This window comes from Heptranchias perlo, chromosome 18, assembly GCF_035084215.1.
Source record: "Heptranchias perlo isolate sHepPer1 chromosome 18, sHepPer1.hap1, whole genome shotgun sequence".
NCBI classification, from domain to species: Eukaryota; Metazoa; Chordata; class Chondrichthyes; order Hexanchiformes; family Hexanchidae; genus Heptranchias; species Heptranchias perlo.
Genome location: NC_090342.1, coordinates 36,766,206 through 36,779,819, shown reverse-complemented (window position 1 = coordinate 36,779,819; position 13,614 = coordinate 36,766,206). Strand labels below are relative to the sequence as shown.

The 13,614-nt window shown below is 41.4% G+C and overlaps 1 protein-coding gene across 7 annotated transcripts in view; it reads left to right on the top strand.

The window, feature by feature from the left end:
• Window positions 1-13,614, top strand: part of LOC137334765 (ELKS/Rab6-interacting/CAST family member 1-like) — a 1,087,823-nt gene that overhangs the window by 916,495 nt on the left and 157,714 nt on the right. For all 7 annotated transcript variants that reach the window (XM_067999707.1, XM_067999706.1, XM_067999704.1 and 4 more), the window contains one exon: window positions 10,898-10,999. In XM_067999707.1, coding sequence (XP_067855808.1) covers window positions 10,898-10,999 — 102 coding nt within the window. The remainder of the gene's footprint in view (window positions 1-10,897; window positions 11,000-13,614) is intronic.

The following is a 13,614-nucleotide window of genomic DNA, read 5'->3' as shown; positions in this document are numbered from 1 at the left end:
TGAAAGCTGATAGTTAACCATGACAAAATACATTGGAATACCATCCACAGCACCATGATCATTTGTTTAAAAAGTGCAATTCTTCACATTTTTATTTTGTTCTCCTACTCTGTTCACCCCACTGATTTACATTGTTCACTCCATACTTGTACTGTTCATACACACACACTGGTCTCAGTTCTGAGTTAAGTAACATCCAGATGGTTTTGAAGGCCTCCTCTAAAAGCTTAAGATGGAGATCTGCACTGCTTCAAAAATACATCTTTACATTGTGTTCCAGGGTTGTCGTCTTCTAAAATCAGCATCACTTTACAAAATGTGGAGAGTGCACTTATATAATAGAGGTTGCAGTTGATATAATATAGATGGTAGCATTTATTTATCTAGTTTATTTCTCTGTAATCCACTGATGGAATTAATCTCATATTCCCTTTCACTTATGTTATGCTACTTGTGCCATGCTCAACAAGCATAAGAGAAAGTTTATTAAATGTGAAAACTATACATAACATATTGTACAGAATAACGATGGTTGGCAGTGAGTTTACAGAGTAATTGAATACCCGAGTTCTGCTACTTTCATAAACCCCTTGAGCCTCACTTTCACCATTTGTGACATTATCAGAAATGGTCTGAATGAATGTCTTGTAACTCAGTGCCTGTCTCCTGTGTGTTTTATTCTCCCGGAATCTGCTAAAACACATGTAGTTATACTTCAGTGCTTGCCACGTGCGGCTGTTGTTCCTAAAATCAAACATCGTCCACTAATGTTGTCCGCTGATATCTACATCATTTCTGCAAAGCGCTCTTTTTCCTGATACTTATAGTCTATTTACTGCATCAAAGGAATTGAATATAAACAGTAAGCTAATTGGGCCTGTCATTTGAAACACCAAATGCTTCAAGGTTTCTTGAGGTCACTCAATGCAGTAAATGGTTTTCTTGTAAAAAAAAAACTGTCTTTTCTAGCCACCAAAGCATGCTACCATCAAACTGCTTTCCTGATCTTCCCTCAAACCGACAGCAGCAGCTGCCCTTCACCACCATACACTCTCCAGTAAGAAAGAAACTTCACAAATGATCGAAACGCATGTAGAGTCCATATATCATACATACTAAAAGAAAATCCCTAGAGAACAAGTTATAGGGATAGGAACTCCATGTTGAGGATTGCTCTCAGTTTAAAATGATGTCTGAACCACTCACTGGATTTATTGCCTGGTTACTCAACCTCCTTTCTATCTGTTGTTCTATATTTCATGTATTGTTCTGGTACTTGCTAGTTGATGAAAAACAGATTTCTGTTCTGCAAAAATGGAGCTTGTAAATTCACTCTTGTAATGCTCTCATGTACCACTCGTATTGGTCTTGTCCTTGACAGCTGAATGTCGTATATAGATTGTATGTATATAAAGGAGCTATATAAATATAAGTTGTTGTTGTTTTGCCTCACTGCAAAGGTGTTTCTGATGCGGGGGGTGGGGATGCATTTCCACGGTGGTTCTCACGTTCACTCACTGTAGCTTTTGTGGAAGAGCTGCAGGACCCCGGAAAACTGTATTTTTCCAGGGTTTCCCTGGCTGTTCCGCCGAAATTACAGGGGATGAGCGGGAGACCCCCCCCCCCACGGAAATTCACCCCCCATAACTGAGGGGTCAGGTTCACAATCTGATTCCTGAACCCAATGAAGCTACGTGATGTGAGGCCACCTCGAATAAATACTCTCACAGCCCTTGGCCTTCACATCAGCTACATTACGTCTCTATTGCTTGCTTGTACTGCAATAGCTCTTCAGTTTAAAAATCAATTAGATATGTTGATAAAACTATAAAAAAGAGCTAGATAAATATCATCTGGTTCTGAATAGTAATAAGGAGAAGTCCAAACAGATAACTAAATCCTGAGTGGAATAGTTTGGTTTCTGAACAGCTGGAAGCAAAGAAATATCATGCCAAGTTGAATAATGTAGAATATAAATTTGGATAGGTATTCTGGAGTTTTGCATAATTAACTCTTCAGGGGGAAGAGAAATTTTTCATAACTTTTATTTGAGATTTCATAGGTTGGGCAAAGTCCATTGTTAGCATGAATTGTGTACGGGTCTAGGCAAAAGAACAGCTTTCAATTAGCCAATTGGACTTTTTTCTTCGCTCCATACAAGTTTTTCTCTCGCCCTCTCCCGAAAGTGCTGACTGATGCTGGGGTTGTTTCCACAGTTTCATCAGCAGCAGCCCTATGCATCATCTAAGTGGCCATTTTTCATGCATGAACTGAGATAGTGAGTGTCAGGAGGCTCTTTGACCGTGGAAGGGATTATTTCTGAGTCCAACCCTGCCCTTACCCAATGTTAATGTGCACTTGCCAGTAGGAATCATGGGATAGCAGTCAGGAGCAGGAGTCTTGGCTGTTTCTTCCCTCCTCAGTCCAGGCACACAGAGAATTATAGGGGCTGATTTTCAGGTGACGGAGCGGGTGCGTTGGGGGCAGGGGGGCTCCGAAAATCGATAAAATGCCTAGCAGGTTTGCCTGCCGACTTCTGGGTTCCTCAGTGACCGTCCTGGTGCACGCATGCCTCCCGAATGCAGGAGTCTCACTGGCAATTAAAGCTAGCGGGATGATAATTTGCATAATTTCTCCGATTGTTGAGGTACTTGAACTACTTGATTGACTAGACATTTTGGCAGGGGTGCGATTTTGAAGGATCCTCAGCATGTTTCCTATGCTGTGGGAAACACTCCCTGTTGTAACAGACGTGTTTCAGCCAGCAGCCAGTGGAGATGCTTATTTGACAGGTGGGGAGAAAACCTCATTTTTTGTAGCAGGGCACTCTGTCACTTCAGACAAAGTTTTGGCTGCAAGACCTTTGTGTTTTCAATAAAAATTCTTATCTTCCACCCAAAACTCTGCTGTGAAAACATATTTAACTACTTTGTGGACTCCCTCAAACTCACACCGTCAGGATGGGGGGTGCTGTTGCTGCATTCACCACTTCATCCGAGGACGAGCAACATCACCAGCCTCGCCAGGCACGGGGTCCACCTCCACCACACGGAGCTCCACAACACAGTGCTGCGCCACAGGCACCTACACAAGAGCACGGAGGGCAACAACAGAGAGAGCGACGTCACAGGAGGCACTACCCTCGCAACAGGGTGTACAGACCGAGGCTCGGCTTCTTGGACCTCTCTGAGGAGCAGTGCATACAGAGGCTCAGAGTCAGTCCCCAGGTAGTCACAGACATCTGCAGTCTCCTTCATGCCGAGCTGCTCCCAGCTGGGCCGAGCAGCATCTCCTTACCTGTCGCTGTCAAAGTCACTACTGCCCTCAACTTCTTCGCCTCCGGGTCATTCCAGGGTGCCACCGGGGACATCGCCGGGGTCTCTCAGTCGTCTGCACACAAGTGCAAAAGGCAGGTCACCGATGGCTTGTTTCGCAGGGCCTCGCACGACGTCAACTTCCCCATGGATGACCTCAGCCAGACGAAGAGGGCAGTGGGATTCCACACTGTGGCTGGCTTCCCACGGGTGCTGGGTGTAATCGATTGCACCCATATGGCAATACGAGCACCTCCACACGAGCCAGGACTGTTCATCAACAGGAAGGGCTATGACTCCATCAACACTTAGCTTGTTTGTGACCACCGCAAGAGATTCCTTCACGTGTGCGCCAGATACCCTGGTGGCTGCCTTGATTCCTTCATCCTCTGGGAATCCAACATCCCGCCCCTCTTCCACGCACCGAACATCCATAAGGGCTGGCTCCCTGCACACGTGGCTCATGACACCTCTGAGGAACCCTGCCACCGAGCAACAGTGTCGATATAACGACAGCCACATCGCTACCAGGTCTACAATTGAGCATGCTATAGGGCTGCTCAAGATGCGCTTCAGGTGCCTTGATCGTTCTGGGGGAGTGCTTCAATACGCACCAGACAGAGTGGGACGCATTATAGTTGTGCGTGGTGCCCTGCACAACATGAGGGGTGCCGCTTGAGGAGGCCCCATCCACATCTGCCAACCACATTTAGGAGGAGGAGGAGTAGGAGCAGGAGCAACCCAGGGGCAGAACAGCAGCTCACCTGGCTGCACGTGAGGCCAGGGAATCACTGATACATGAACGGTTCTCCTAACATCAGACAGTGTGAAGAGTTCAGTCCTCACCACCTGGATAGAGCAGCACCCACACCAGCACCCCACCCTGCACAAAGTAGTCCTGCAACTACACATACCACTGTAGAGTGACCCAATGGGTGGCATCAAGTGTGGGCGTTTATGGTGAGCCTCATGAAAGGGCCTTATAACAGAAGCCAGTCAAGCACGGCCAAGACATGGCAGTAGTGATGACAATAATAATAATTAATGTGAGTTTAACAAAAAGCAAACATAAATAAAAAACATGACCAACCGTCAAACACCCTTGTGCATCCCCATCGTGCTTACAAAACCTTTGCCTTTCGCTTCCGATTACTTCTACGTGGTGCACCCCCTGTGGCTGCAGCAGAGGTAGTGGCAAGTTGCTCTAACCTTGATAATTGTTTATCTTTGCACTGTGTGTGCTTGCCTGATTTGCGCTGTTCAATTCGTCATTTCGGAGATGTTCTGTGGCAGAGGAAGGCAACAAAGTGAATCAGAAATTTTCCTTACATGCCAGATTTATTCTGTAACCAATCCAGTGTGATTTATTTAAGCTTGCTATGAAGTTTCTCATTGGAATTCCTACTCAGAAAGCAGCATTTTGGAGAAATGAATCTGAGGACCATGCTTGAATCTGACCATCATTCTGGTTAATGTTTAGTGCGTTCACGCGTCAATGTGAAAACTCGGATTTCCATTGTCTACAACTGGACACTGAACAATGAGTGAACTGCACAACATATAATTGGAATAATTTGAAATGAATGAACTTGCACGATGTGTGAGTAGGAATCTAATGTAGCTAGACAGAAATTGCCCTCTTTCTGCATGACATCTACATTTTTTCTTGTTCATAATCTCCTGAGCTACCCACTTACCTATCAAATTTGGTAGCCCACCAATAATCTTCATAGTTCAATTCATGTCATTGGATGCAAGTGAACTCAGACTTTCAATTTTCTTTGGGTCCTCTGCCACTAAATCCAGTAAAAAATTGCACCTGGTTAAAACAAGATACTTAGACACATCATACTGTACAGACATAAACACAGATAGGTTTTGCCTCAACCACTAACCCTAGAAATGAATTCCACATCCTCACAACTCTCTGTAAAGACGTTTCTCCTGCTCTCCATTTGAAATCTTTTACATTTAATCTTGCATCTATGGCCCCTCGCTCTAGACCCCTTAAGTACTGGAAACAGCTTGCTTCTGTCTACACTGTCTCATCCTTTCATAATTTTAAACACTTCTATCATAATGCTAAGGCCCGTGTGCAGCCCACTTTTTTGACAAGGGTGTGACACACAAAACAAAACAAACTAATTTGAGCACCAACGGGCTGAGAGTGTCAGTCATGAAAAAGGAGTTCTTGCACCTGTTTTTTTTTTCTCTCCAGAGGTTCCATAGTAGAATCCTCCATTTGTACAATGATCTTTTTGCTTTATTCAATCATATGAGATTTGAACAGCATAGGATTGTAACAATGCGATGGCATAGGCGGGAGCAGGGAGTGACAGCTGCCACTTCAGGTTACCAATCCTAGCTCTTCATTTGCAACACTTATATTCACCTCCATAGTCCTCCTCATACACTGCAACATTCCAGGGTTGCAGCATTTTAAAAGAAGCAGAAGATTCCATCCGCAAGGCAAAGCAGACAATAATGGAATTCCTAATGAATGCCTTTTCGAATCCGTATAATTCCATCATGGTGAAAGCAATTATAGATATTACAGGAAAATGTTGGAACATTGACTTGGTGCTGAGCCGTTTGAATTACCTGATTTAAAATAGTGGCTATTAACTTCTATTTTAGAGGTAAATCCACATAGAGCTAGGTTTGTTTTCTGATTAACTTTTTGTCTCCAATTTGTCTGTATTGGAGACTTAGTCGAGATCTGGTTTTGATAAAGTATAAGAACATAAGAACATAAGAAATAGGAGCAGGAGTAGGCCAATCGGCCCCTCGAGCCTGCTCCGCCATTCAATAAGATCATGGCTGATCTGATCCTAACCTCAAATCTAAATTCATGTCCAATTTCCTGCCCGCTCCCCGTAACCCCAATTCACTTTACTTCTAGGAAACTGTCTATTTCTGTTTTAAATTTATCTGTTCAGCCAAAACATAGGCAAACAAGCTTGATGAGGAGGATGAAAAACTGACTTTTTCTGCCTGCGATGAAGTATTTATGAATCAGAAATAAACACTAGTTCATGATGTGTGGTGTAGTATGTATTGTATCGTGCTCATGGAGAGTTTTCAGGCAGGCCCAGGAGCAGCATGCTCTGAAAATTCTGTTTTGCGGCTTTCATATTGGCTGTTGGGAAACATCTACGCCCCAGCAGATGTGATGTCAGCCATGGCACAAAATACCACAATACAGTTGTCATGGAGATGTTTCAATTTTCAGTAAATTTTTTATTCAATTTTACAAAACTTAGATGTGATAGGCGATATGAGGTTGTCATTGCAAATGTATTAACAAGCCTGATAAACTCACTTTACCAGAACTATGTGGTTCTCACATGATGGAATTAGTGTTGTCAAGTCCAGTGAATACCTAACCACTTATCTCAAACCTGCTTATGTTGAAATTGCGCAAATTTCGACAAAAAAGTGAAGTCCCAGTCCCATCTCCACCCATTAATAACAGAAACTTACCGTGTACACGGATGTCGACATAAACTCTGGCACGCCAAGTTCGACAACATTTTTAAGTCCCTAATATTATTACAGGCCTTCTGTGATTACCACTTATTTTGACAGGGTTTCACATGAATGGGTGTGGCACATGCTTTTTAGACCTCTATATTAGCCGTGTTGCAAGTGCCCATCACAGTTTATTTGAGATGGATACCAAGACTGGAATTTAACGGAAACTTGACTTGAGAACGCTTGAGGAAAGATATCATGTAGTCAACGCAATTGAGAGTGGAAAGTCCAGAAACCTTCTCAGTGAAGCACGTGTAGTGTACAAGAAAATTTGTGGTGAGGGTATATAGCCGACTTGTCTCGCCTCAACAAGTGGAAGACCCATCTCCACGAAATTCTGTAGGACTATAATTTGGCCATATTTATAACACAGGCAACAAAGTCTTGTTCTTTAGACAAACCCCGTACAAAACCTACTGCATCAAGGGACAACTGTGTATTGGTGGTTAAACAGCATAAATACTATGTTTCAATTCTCATCACTAACATGAATGGAACAGGTAAGCTACAGCTTCTTGTAATAGGAATGTCAAAAAACCTACTAGCTGATATGAGGCCAGTGCCGAAGCCTGGATGACATCTGATATTTTTGCACAGTAGACCCAAAAACATGATTAAAAGATGACAACACTTGGTCGGAATATAGCGCTATTAGTCGATAACTGCTCTGCTCACTCTTGCGTCAATGGTATACAAGTCATTAAGTTTGTTTTGCTTTCTCCAACTACCACATCCTTAATCCAGCCACTGGATGAAGGGATCATTCAAAATCTCAAGTACCACTACCAATAGTTTTTAACTCATAAAAAGTTGGCAGCCATGGATGTCAAGGAAGAGTTTTTGGAAAACCTACTGGAGCCACTGCACAATTTTTAAAAAGCCTGGACATTAGTAAAACAAAAAGACAATTCAAAATTATTTTATGCGTGCTCTTTTCTGCTACCCACACGATGATGAAGTCCATGGATTCACAGCAGATAGTGCTACAGAATACATCGAAGATCAGGTTCTACATGAAGTTCTTTGCTTGCAAAAAGATGAGTTCATAACTCTTGCTGTTAACATGGATGCAAATGAGCAGTGTATTGCAGCACTGGCAGGTGAAGATATCATCGCAACAATACAGCCAAGAAGCCGAGGAACTTAAAAACAATGATTTGGATAATCTCAAAGCACTAATCTGAAAAGAATAAGTGTTGTGTTTGAAACAGTCTAGTCTTAAATTACTTTTTTTAATAAATTGAGGAAAATTCATGTAAATAATTATACAGAGATTTAAAATTCAGAAATTCTGTCAGTTATTTTTATATTTATATATTATGCCTGCTTATTTTGACAAACCACTTATGTTGACTAAATCAGAATGAACCCCAACATGTCAACATAAATGGGCAGGACTGTATAAGTAGATAAAGATCCAGAATCCTTTTCCTCAAATTGTATACAATCTGTTTTTTGTTGTGCCCTGTAATACTTCTGTTGTTTGAGTGATGTGTTAGATCTCAGCAAATTAAAGAAGTATTGTGTCACCAGAGAGAAATAACCAACATGCAACTACAATGACTTTTCATTTTGGTGTAAATTGTGTCATCAATTTGCAGCTAACACAAAGGTTTTATTGTCGAGACTGATCACTGAAGTTTGTGATACTTCCAAGTGCTATGTAATGTATAAAGATCAAATGCATTGATCAGCATAATCATGTACAATTGTTCATTCCAACTTTTGTCTGACACTCCTAAACTATGAGAAGTTAAGTGTCCATTTGCAGAAATCCCTTTTCTGCCAGTTATTAGATATACATGTTTTTAAACAGTACAAATGCAAAAATATGAAGTGATGCAGTGCATTAGTGCTTCAACACGCAAAACTGTGGCAAGTGATACGATACCCATTTAAGATTTAAGCACACAATGTCAGCTCCAGTCTGTCTGGAGGGACACCTGTGTTCTTTGCTCTTGAATGTATCACAACTTAGTCTGGGGCATTCTGATAAGTTTAGGGAGAAAGGTGCCAGAAATGAACTTCCATAGTATCGAGGCTGCAGAGTCGTGGATTTACCTGTATGTATGAACTGCCTTTTTCAGTAATAACAGTGATTAATGGATTATCATTTTTTGCATTTGTGTTCTGTACAGTTGGATCTTTTATAATGTCCTCAACATGGGCATGAACGGATTAGTCAACAGGCTGTAGCAAGTGAGCTAAATAACAGCCCTGGATCCATATGAAGCATGCAGCCCAGAATAGTTAATATTCCCATTTGGAAGATGAAAGATGAACATGTATTCAAAGTGGTTTTAATAAATCTTAAACAAGGTCACTCCACCCATCCACTGGCAGGACAGCTTGGGGAAAAACTGCTTTGGTTGTATTTTTGATTTAAGAATTGCTCTGTACTGGAATAGGGGATGATTAAAGCATTTGGCAATTTTGCCTTTATGCATTGCAGCCATTATTATTGGTTCCAGTTTTGATTCTAATGCCCAAGGCGCCTGTTGCTATCTTATTTGAAATGGGATCTGAAAGTATGCCAGCTACTTCCCATAAAAACAACATTCTCAGACAGTCAAACGGATTGCTGAGTTTTAATAAAGTGTTATCTAATAGATGCTGAGGGTTGAGGCTACCAATCTGTCCTATGAAACGGAGAAACCCTGCATTTTGTGTTGTGTTGATAGGGCAAGAAAACCTGTAGTGATTTTGTCCTTTGTACATGTCCACACCTTCTTTCTCTTTTCCAAAGGATTAATATTGTCTAAATCCATTACAACCTATCTGGCAATTTCCAAATATTAGAAATACATTTATGATATTAGCTTTTACAGTTCTCCCCTTATAATTATAATGCATTGTTGGAGTAAATGGTACATGGAACAGCCCATTTGCTGCCAAACCTCAAAATTGTGAACCTCACTTAAGTAGGAACAAAGAGAATTTGGCCCCATTTTTGGTTTCCTTACTGCTCCGTTTTCCAGCGATACCAAAATCATAAACTAACACTTACCATTGCCGTCCTACCCAAGGCCAGCTCACTGCCATTTTGAATGGGTCTTGATATAGTAGACATTCCTAGAACAGGCTGGAAACAGACAGCGATGAGAATGCCTGCTGCCGCACATGCAGGACTCACCCCTGTCCCTGAGCAGAAAGTGGCCAGAAACAGTGTCCCTTAAAGGGATCACTGCAGGCCAAAAAATACATTTGGTGAGGATTTTTTGGCAGCAGGTTGAGCAGCATTTCTCATCCATCATCCTGTCCTGTCCCGTCACGTCCCGTTCCCCACCCATTGGCCTGGCCCTTTCCTTTAATCAATTTCTTCTGACTTAATTCCACGGATGGGCTGTCTGATTTCCCACTCTTCCCAAAACGGCGAGCTGCCTATCGGCGCTCGGTTTGTGCTAGCACCTCGCTGCTTCCATGTAAATGAGGTTTGACCATGAATAGTTCAGGCCTCTCGCTAGCTATACCGGGTGGCTGTTGTAATCGTCCTGCCCACTACGCACCTGATGTACACTCCACTTCAAAATTGCCTCTTGCGGAAGAACATTGAGACGCTGATTAAAATCATTTGAACTTGATAAGTGAAGGGGAGTGCAGAAATAAAATCAGATCCTTGATGAAATGGATTGGAGAGTAAAATGTGTGTATGGACACAGAACCCAGTGTAACATGCATGAATGAAAGACTAGGAAAAAGCATTGGGGACATGAAAAGAGACAAATCTACAATAAGCTATTTCCACATGTGTCAACCAGTCTTAAGTCCCAACTTCAACAGTGAGCTGTGCTTGTATGGAACAATATTAGTTAAGTGGAAATGTTTATATTTATATATTTTTTTAAATGTCCTTAATGACCCTTGGAGTATGGAATGGTATGGTAACTGTTATTTATCCTCAACCCCCCCTCTCCCCCAAAAGAGAACAACTAACTGAAAAAGTGGGTAGGACACTGCTGTCCATTATTCATTTAACAGGAGTACAAGAATGTATCACTGGAGGAGGTTAATCAGGTGGACATGAATATCTTTGTTTTCTTTTTATACAGACCCAGAACAGAATGAAGCTGATGGCAGATAATTACGAGGAGGACCACCTGAAATCCTCGGCACGTTCAGAGCAGACGAACCATAAACCCTCCCCAGAACAGGTGAGAATGATTTTGTCTTCTATAATGGTTAGGGTTTATATAGCACCATTAACACTCCTCTCAGACACATTAGCAAGAGAAAAACTATGTTTGGGATATCCTCCCCAGCAGACCTGGATCAAATTTGGAGTTGAGTGATTTAACACCAGGAGCAATGTGAGGGGCTGCAAAACTGCAACACAGAAGGGGAGTATCTCTTAGTATTGCAATAATCATTGGACTGGTTCTGGTTATGTTTACATATTGTGTACATTAGGACATTGTCATATGATTTCCTCATCCTACTCTTGAGCAACAATGCCAGTCTAGATTTACTAGACCAGTAAAACCTAGATTGATGCCCTTTGGTCCAGTTTGGCACAGCACCTGTGTGAACGCTATGAAACTAGACCCATTTGTTTTGCCCACTGCAGACCCAGATTGCAATCAGTTCATTTGGCACCAGTCTGAGCGCATGTGGAAAGATTAAGCACAAATGAGTTCCTCCGAGAACACCACCAAATCCATAACCTAGACGTAAATGTATTCATAACACATGCTAGAGTGGAACAGATTATTTCACAATAATAGAAATAAAACCAAATTGACAATTATAATGAGATCACTTTTGGACATGAGATTAGCTATGATTTAGCAACCAAACCCAGGGGGAGTGGTGTATGTCTATGTGTATGAATGTGTCTGGATATATATATAATTACACACAAACTTGCTGGTTTTACTGTAACAGTAACAGGCTTGTTTTCAAAAGGATAATTGTTTTTATTACCAAAAGTGCAGGCTCCTTAGTAACAGTTTTTAAAATAAATTAAACATTGTGATTGTCTGTTATAATTAAAGTTGATTTTTTTAAAAAAATGCTTAAACAGGATGATTAAACCTCCTGTAAAAAGCCACCTGACTAATCAGTGTGAACAACTTATGTGGTGCATTGTTAAAATCCATTCAGACCCTCATTACAGCTGGTTTGTTGTCCTAAATATGTTTAATGGACCTCAATGCTTTTAAGTACATGGACCCTGCCATGAAACCTCAGCAAACCTCTTGACAATATAGCCAGGGAAAGCCAGCCCATTGACAATATGCAAGTACTTTGGTCTTTGTAAATGATGCTGATAGTGGTCACAGACACGTGGCCTGGGCTTTTTCCCTCTGGACTGCTCCAATACTGTAGCTTCTGGTTGTGGCTCCTGTTAAAGTCATGGTTGGGTTCCAGTGTTTATATCCGATATTCCCAACCAGTAAATGGTTTCTCTGATGCCCCTTTTTTCCAGTTCAAGCAAGTGCCATGTGTTTCCATTTACTAGCTGCTGATTGTTTCTTACCTACTTAATCCTTCCTTTCCACGTAGCGTGACAGAGAAAGGAGCAACAATTGGACTGATTGCTGGGATCACATGTGGGAATATTAAAGGGTGTACCAAGCACATTTTCTGGTTTCTCAGCCTTTACCCAACCATTTTATTTTTATTTTGCTCCCTTTACTTCATTGCCCTCTACAAATAGTCTTTTGTGCAGGATAGGCTTCCAATTTTGTAGAATTATATTCCCTGGACTGAATTGTTGAACTACATACCGTAATATGGTAAAAATAGTGCAAGCAGATAAACAGGTTTGCACAGTTGCAAATGCACTGTCTTACCAGCTTTTTCCCCTCCACTCATCGTGTTGAAAACACAATTATTGCATTGTCTGATGCTCTAACTCATTCTTTTCCCTGTCGTCAAAACTGTGGACCCGCTTGCCTCCCTTAGCTGTCCCTTTTTCCTACAATCCACAGGCTTTTAAGACCTAAATTTGGCATCAGTTAAACATGATTTCCTGATTTTTTTTGATCTTGTGTTCTCTCACTCTTTTCAACCTTGGAAGTGTCCTGTCCTATACCAAAATAATCACTGACAGATTGCAGTCTATATTTCTGATGGTGATTGCAGAAAATGTAAGTTGGATTTCAAAAATTGAAAGGATAGTTTTGCTATCTAAATTTAATTGATACCCTTGTGGATCTATCTCATTCCCAGTAGAATTAAAAAGGTGGACAAAATTTTGATGTGCCACATTTTTACCACGTGGAGACTGCAAAGGATTGCAAGAAAGGCTTGTTTTATAGATGACCACAGTAATTGATGTCAAGTTCAACATTGTGAGGATCAATATCATTGCTCGAAAATTGAGTAAAAATATGAATAATTACTGTTTTTAAAAAAACAACACTATGAAGAAAGAAGCACAAAAAGGAGAAATTACATGGCGTCTTAGCTGGTTATAAACTTAATTTTGAAGAGCCAATGGCCCAACGACCTAGCCTTTGAATGATTCAGTACACTTTCAATATCATAGAATCATAGATTGATACAGCACAGGAGGCCATTCGGCCCATCATGCCTGTGCCGGCTCTTTGAAAGAGCTAGCCAATTAATCCCATTCCCCTGCCCTTTCCCCATAGCCCTGAAAATTTTACCACTTCAAGTAATTATCCAATTCCCTTTTGAAAATTATTATTGGTTCTGCTTCCACCACTGTTTCAGGCAGTGCATTCCAGATCATAACAATGCCCTGCATAAAAAAAATTCTCCTCATCTCGCCCCTGGTTCTTTTGTCTATTACCTTAAATCT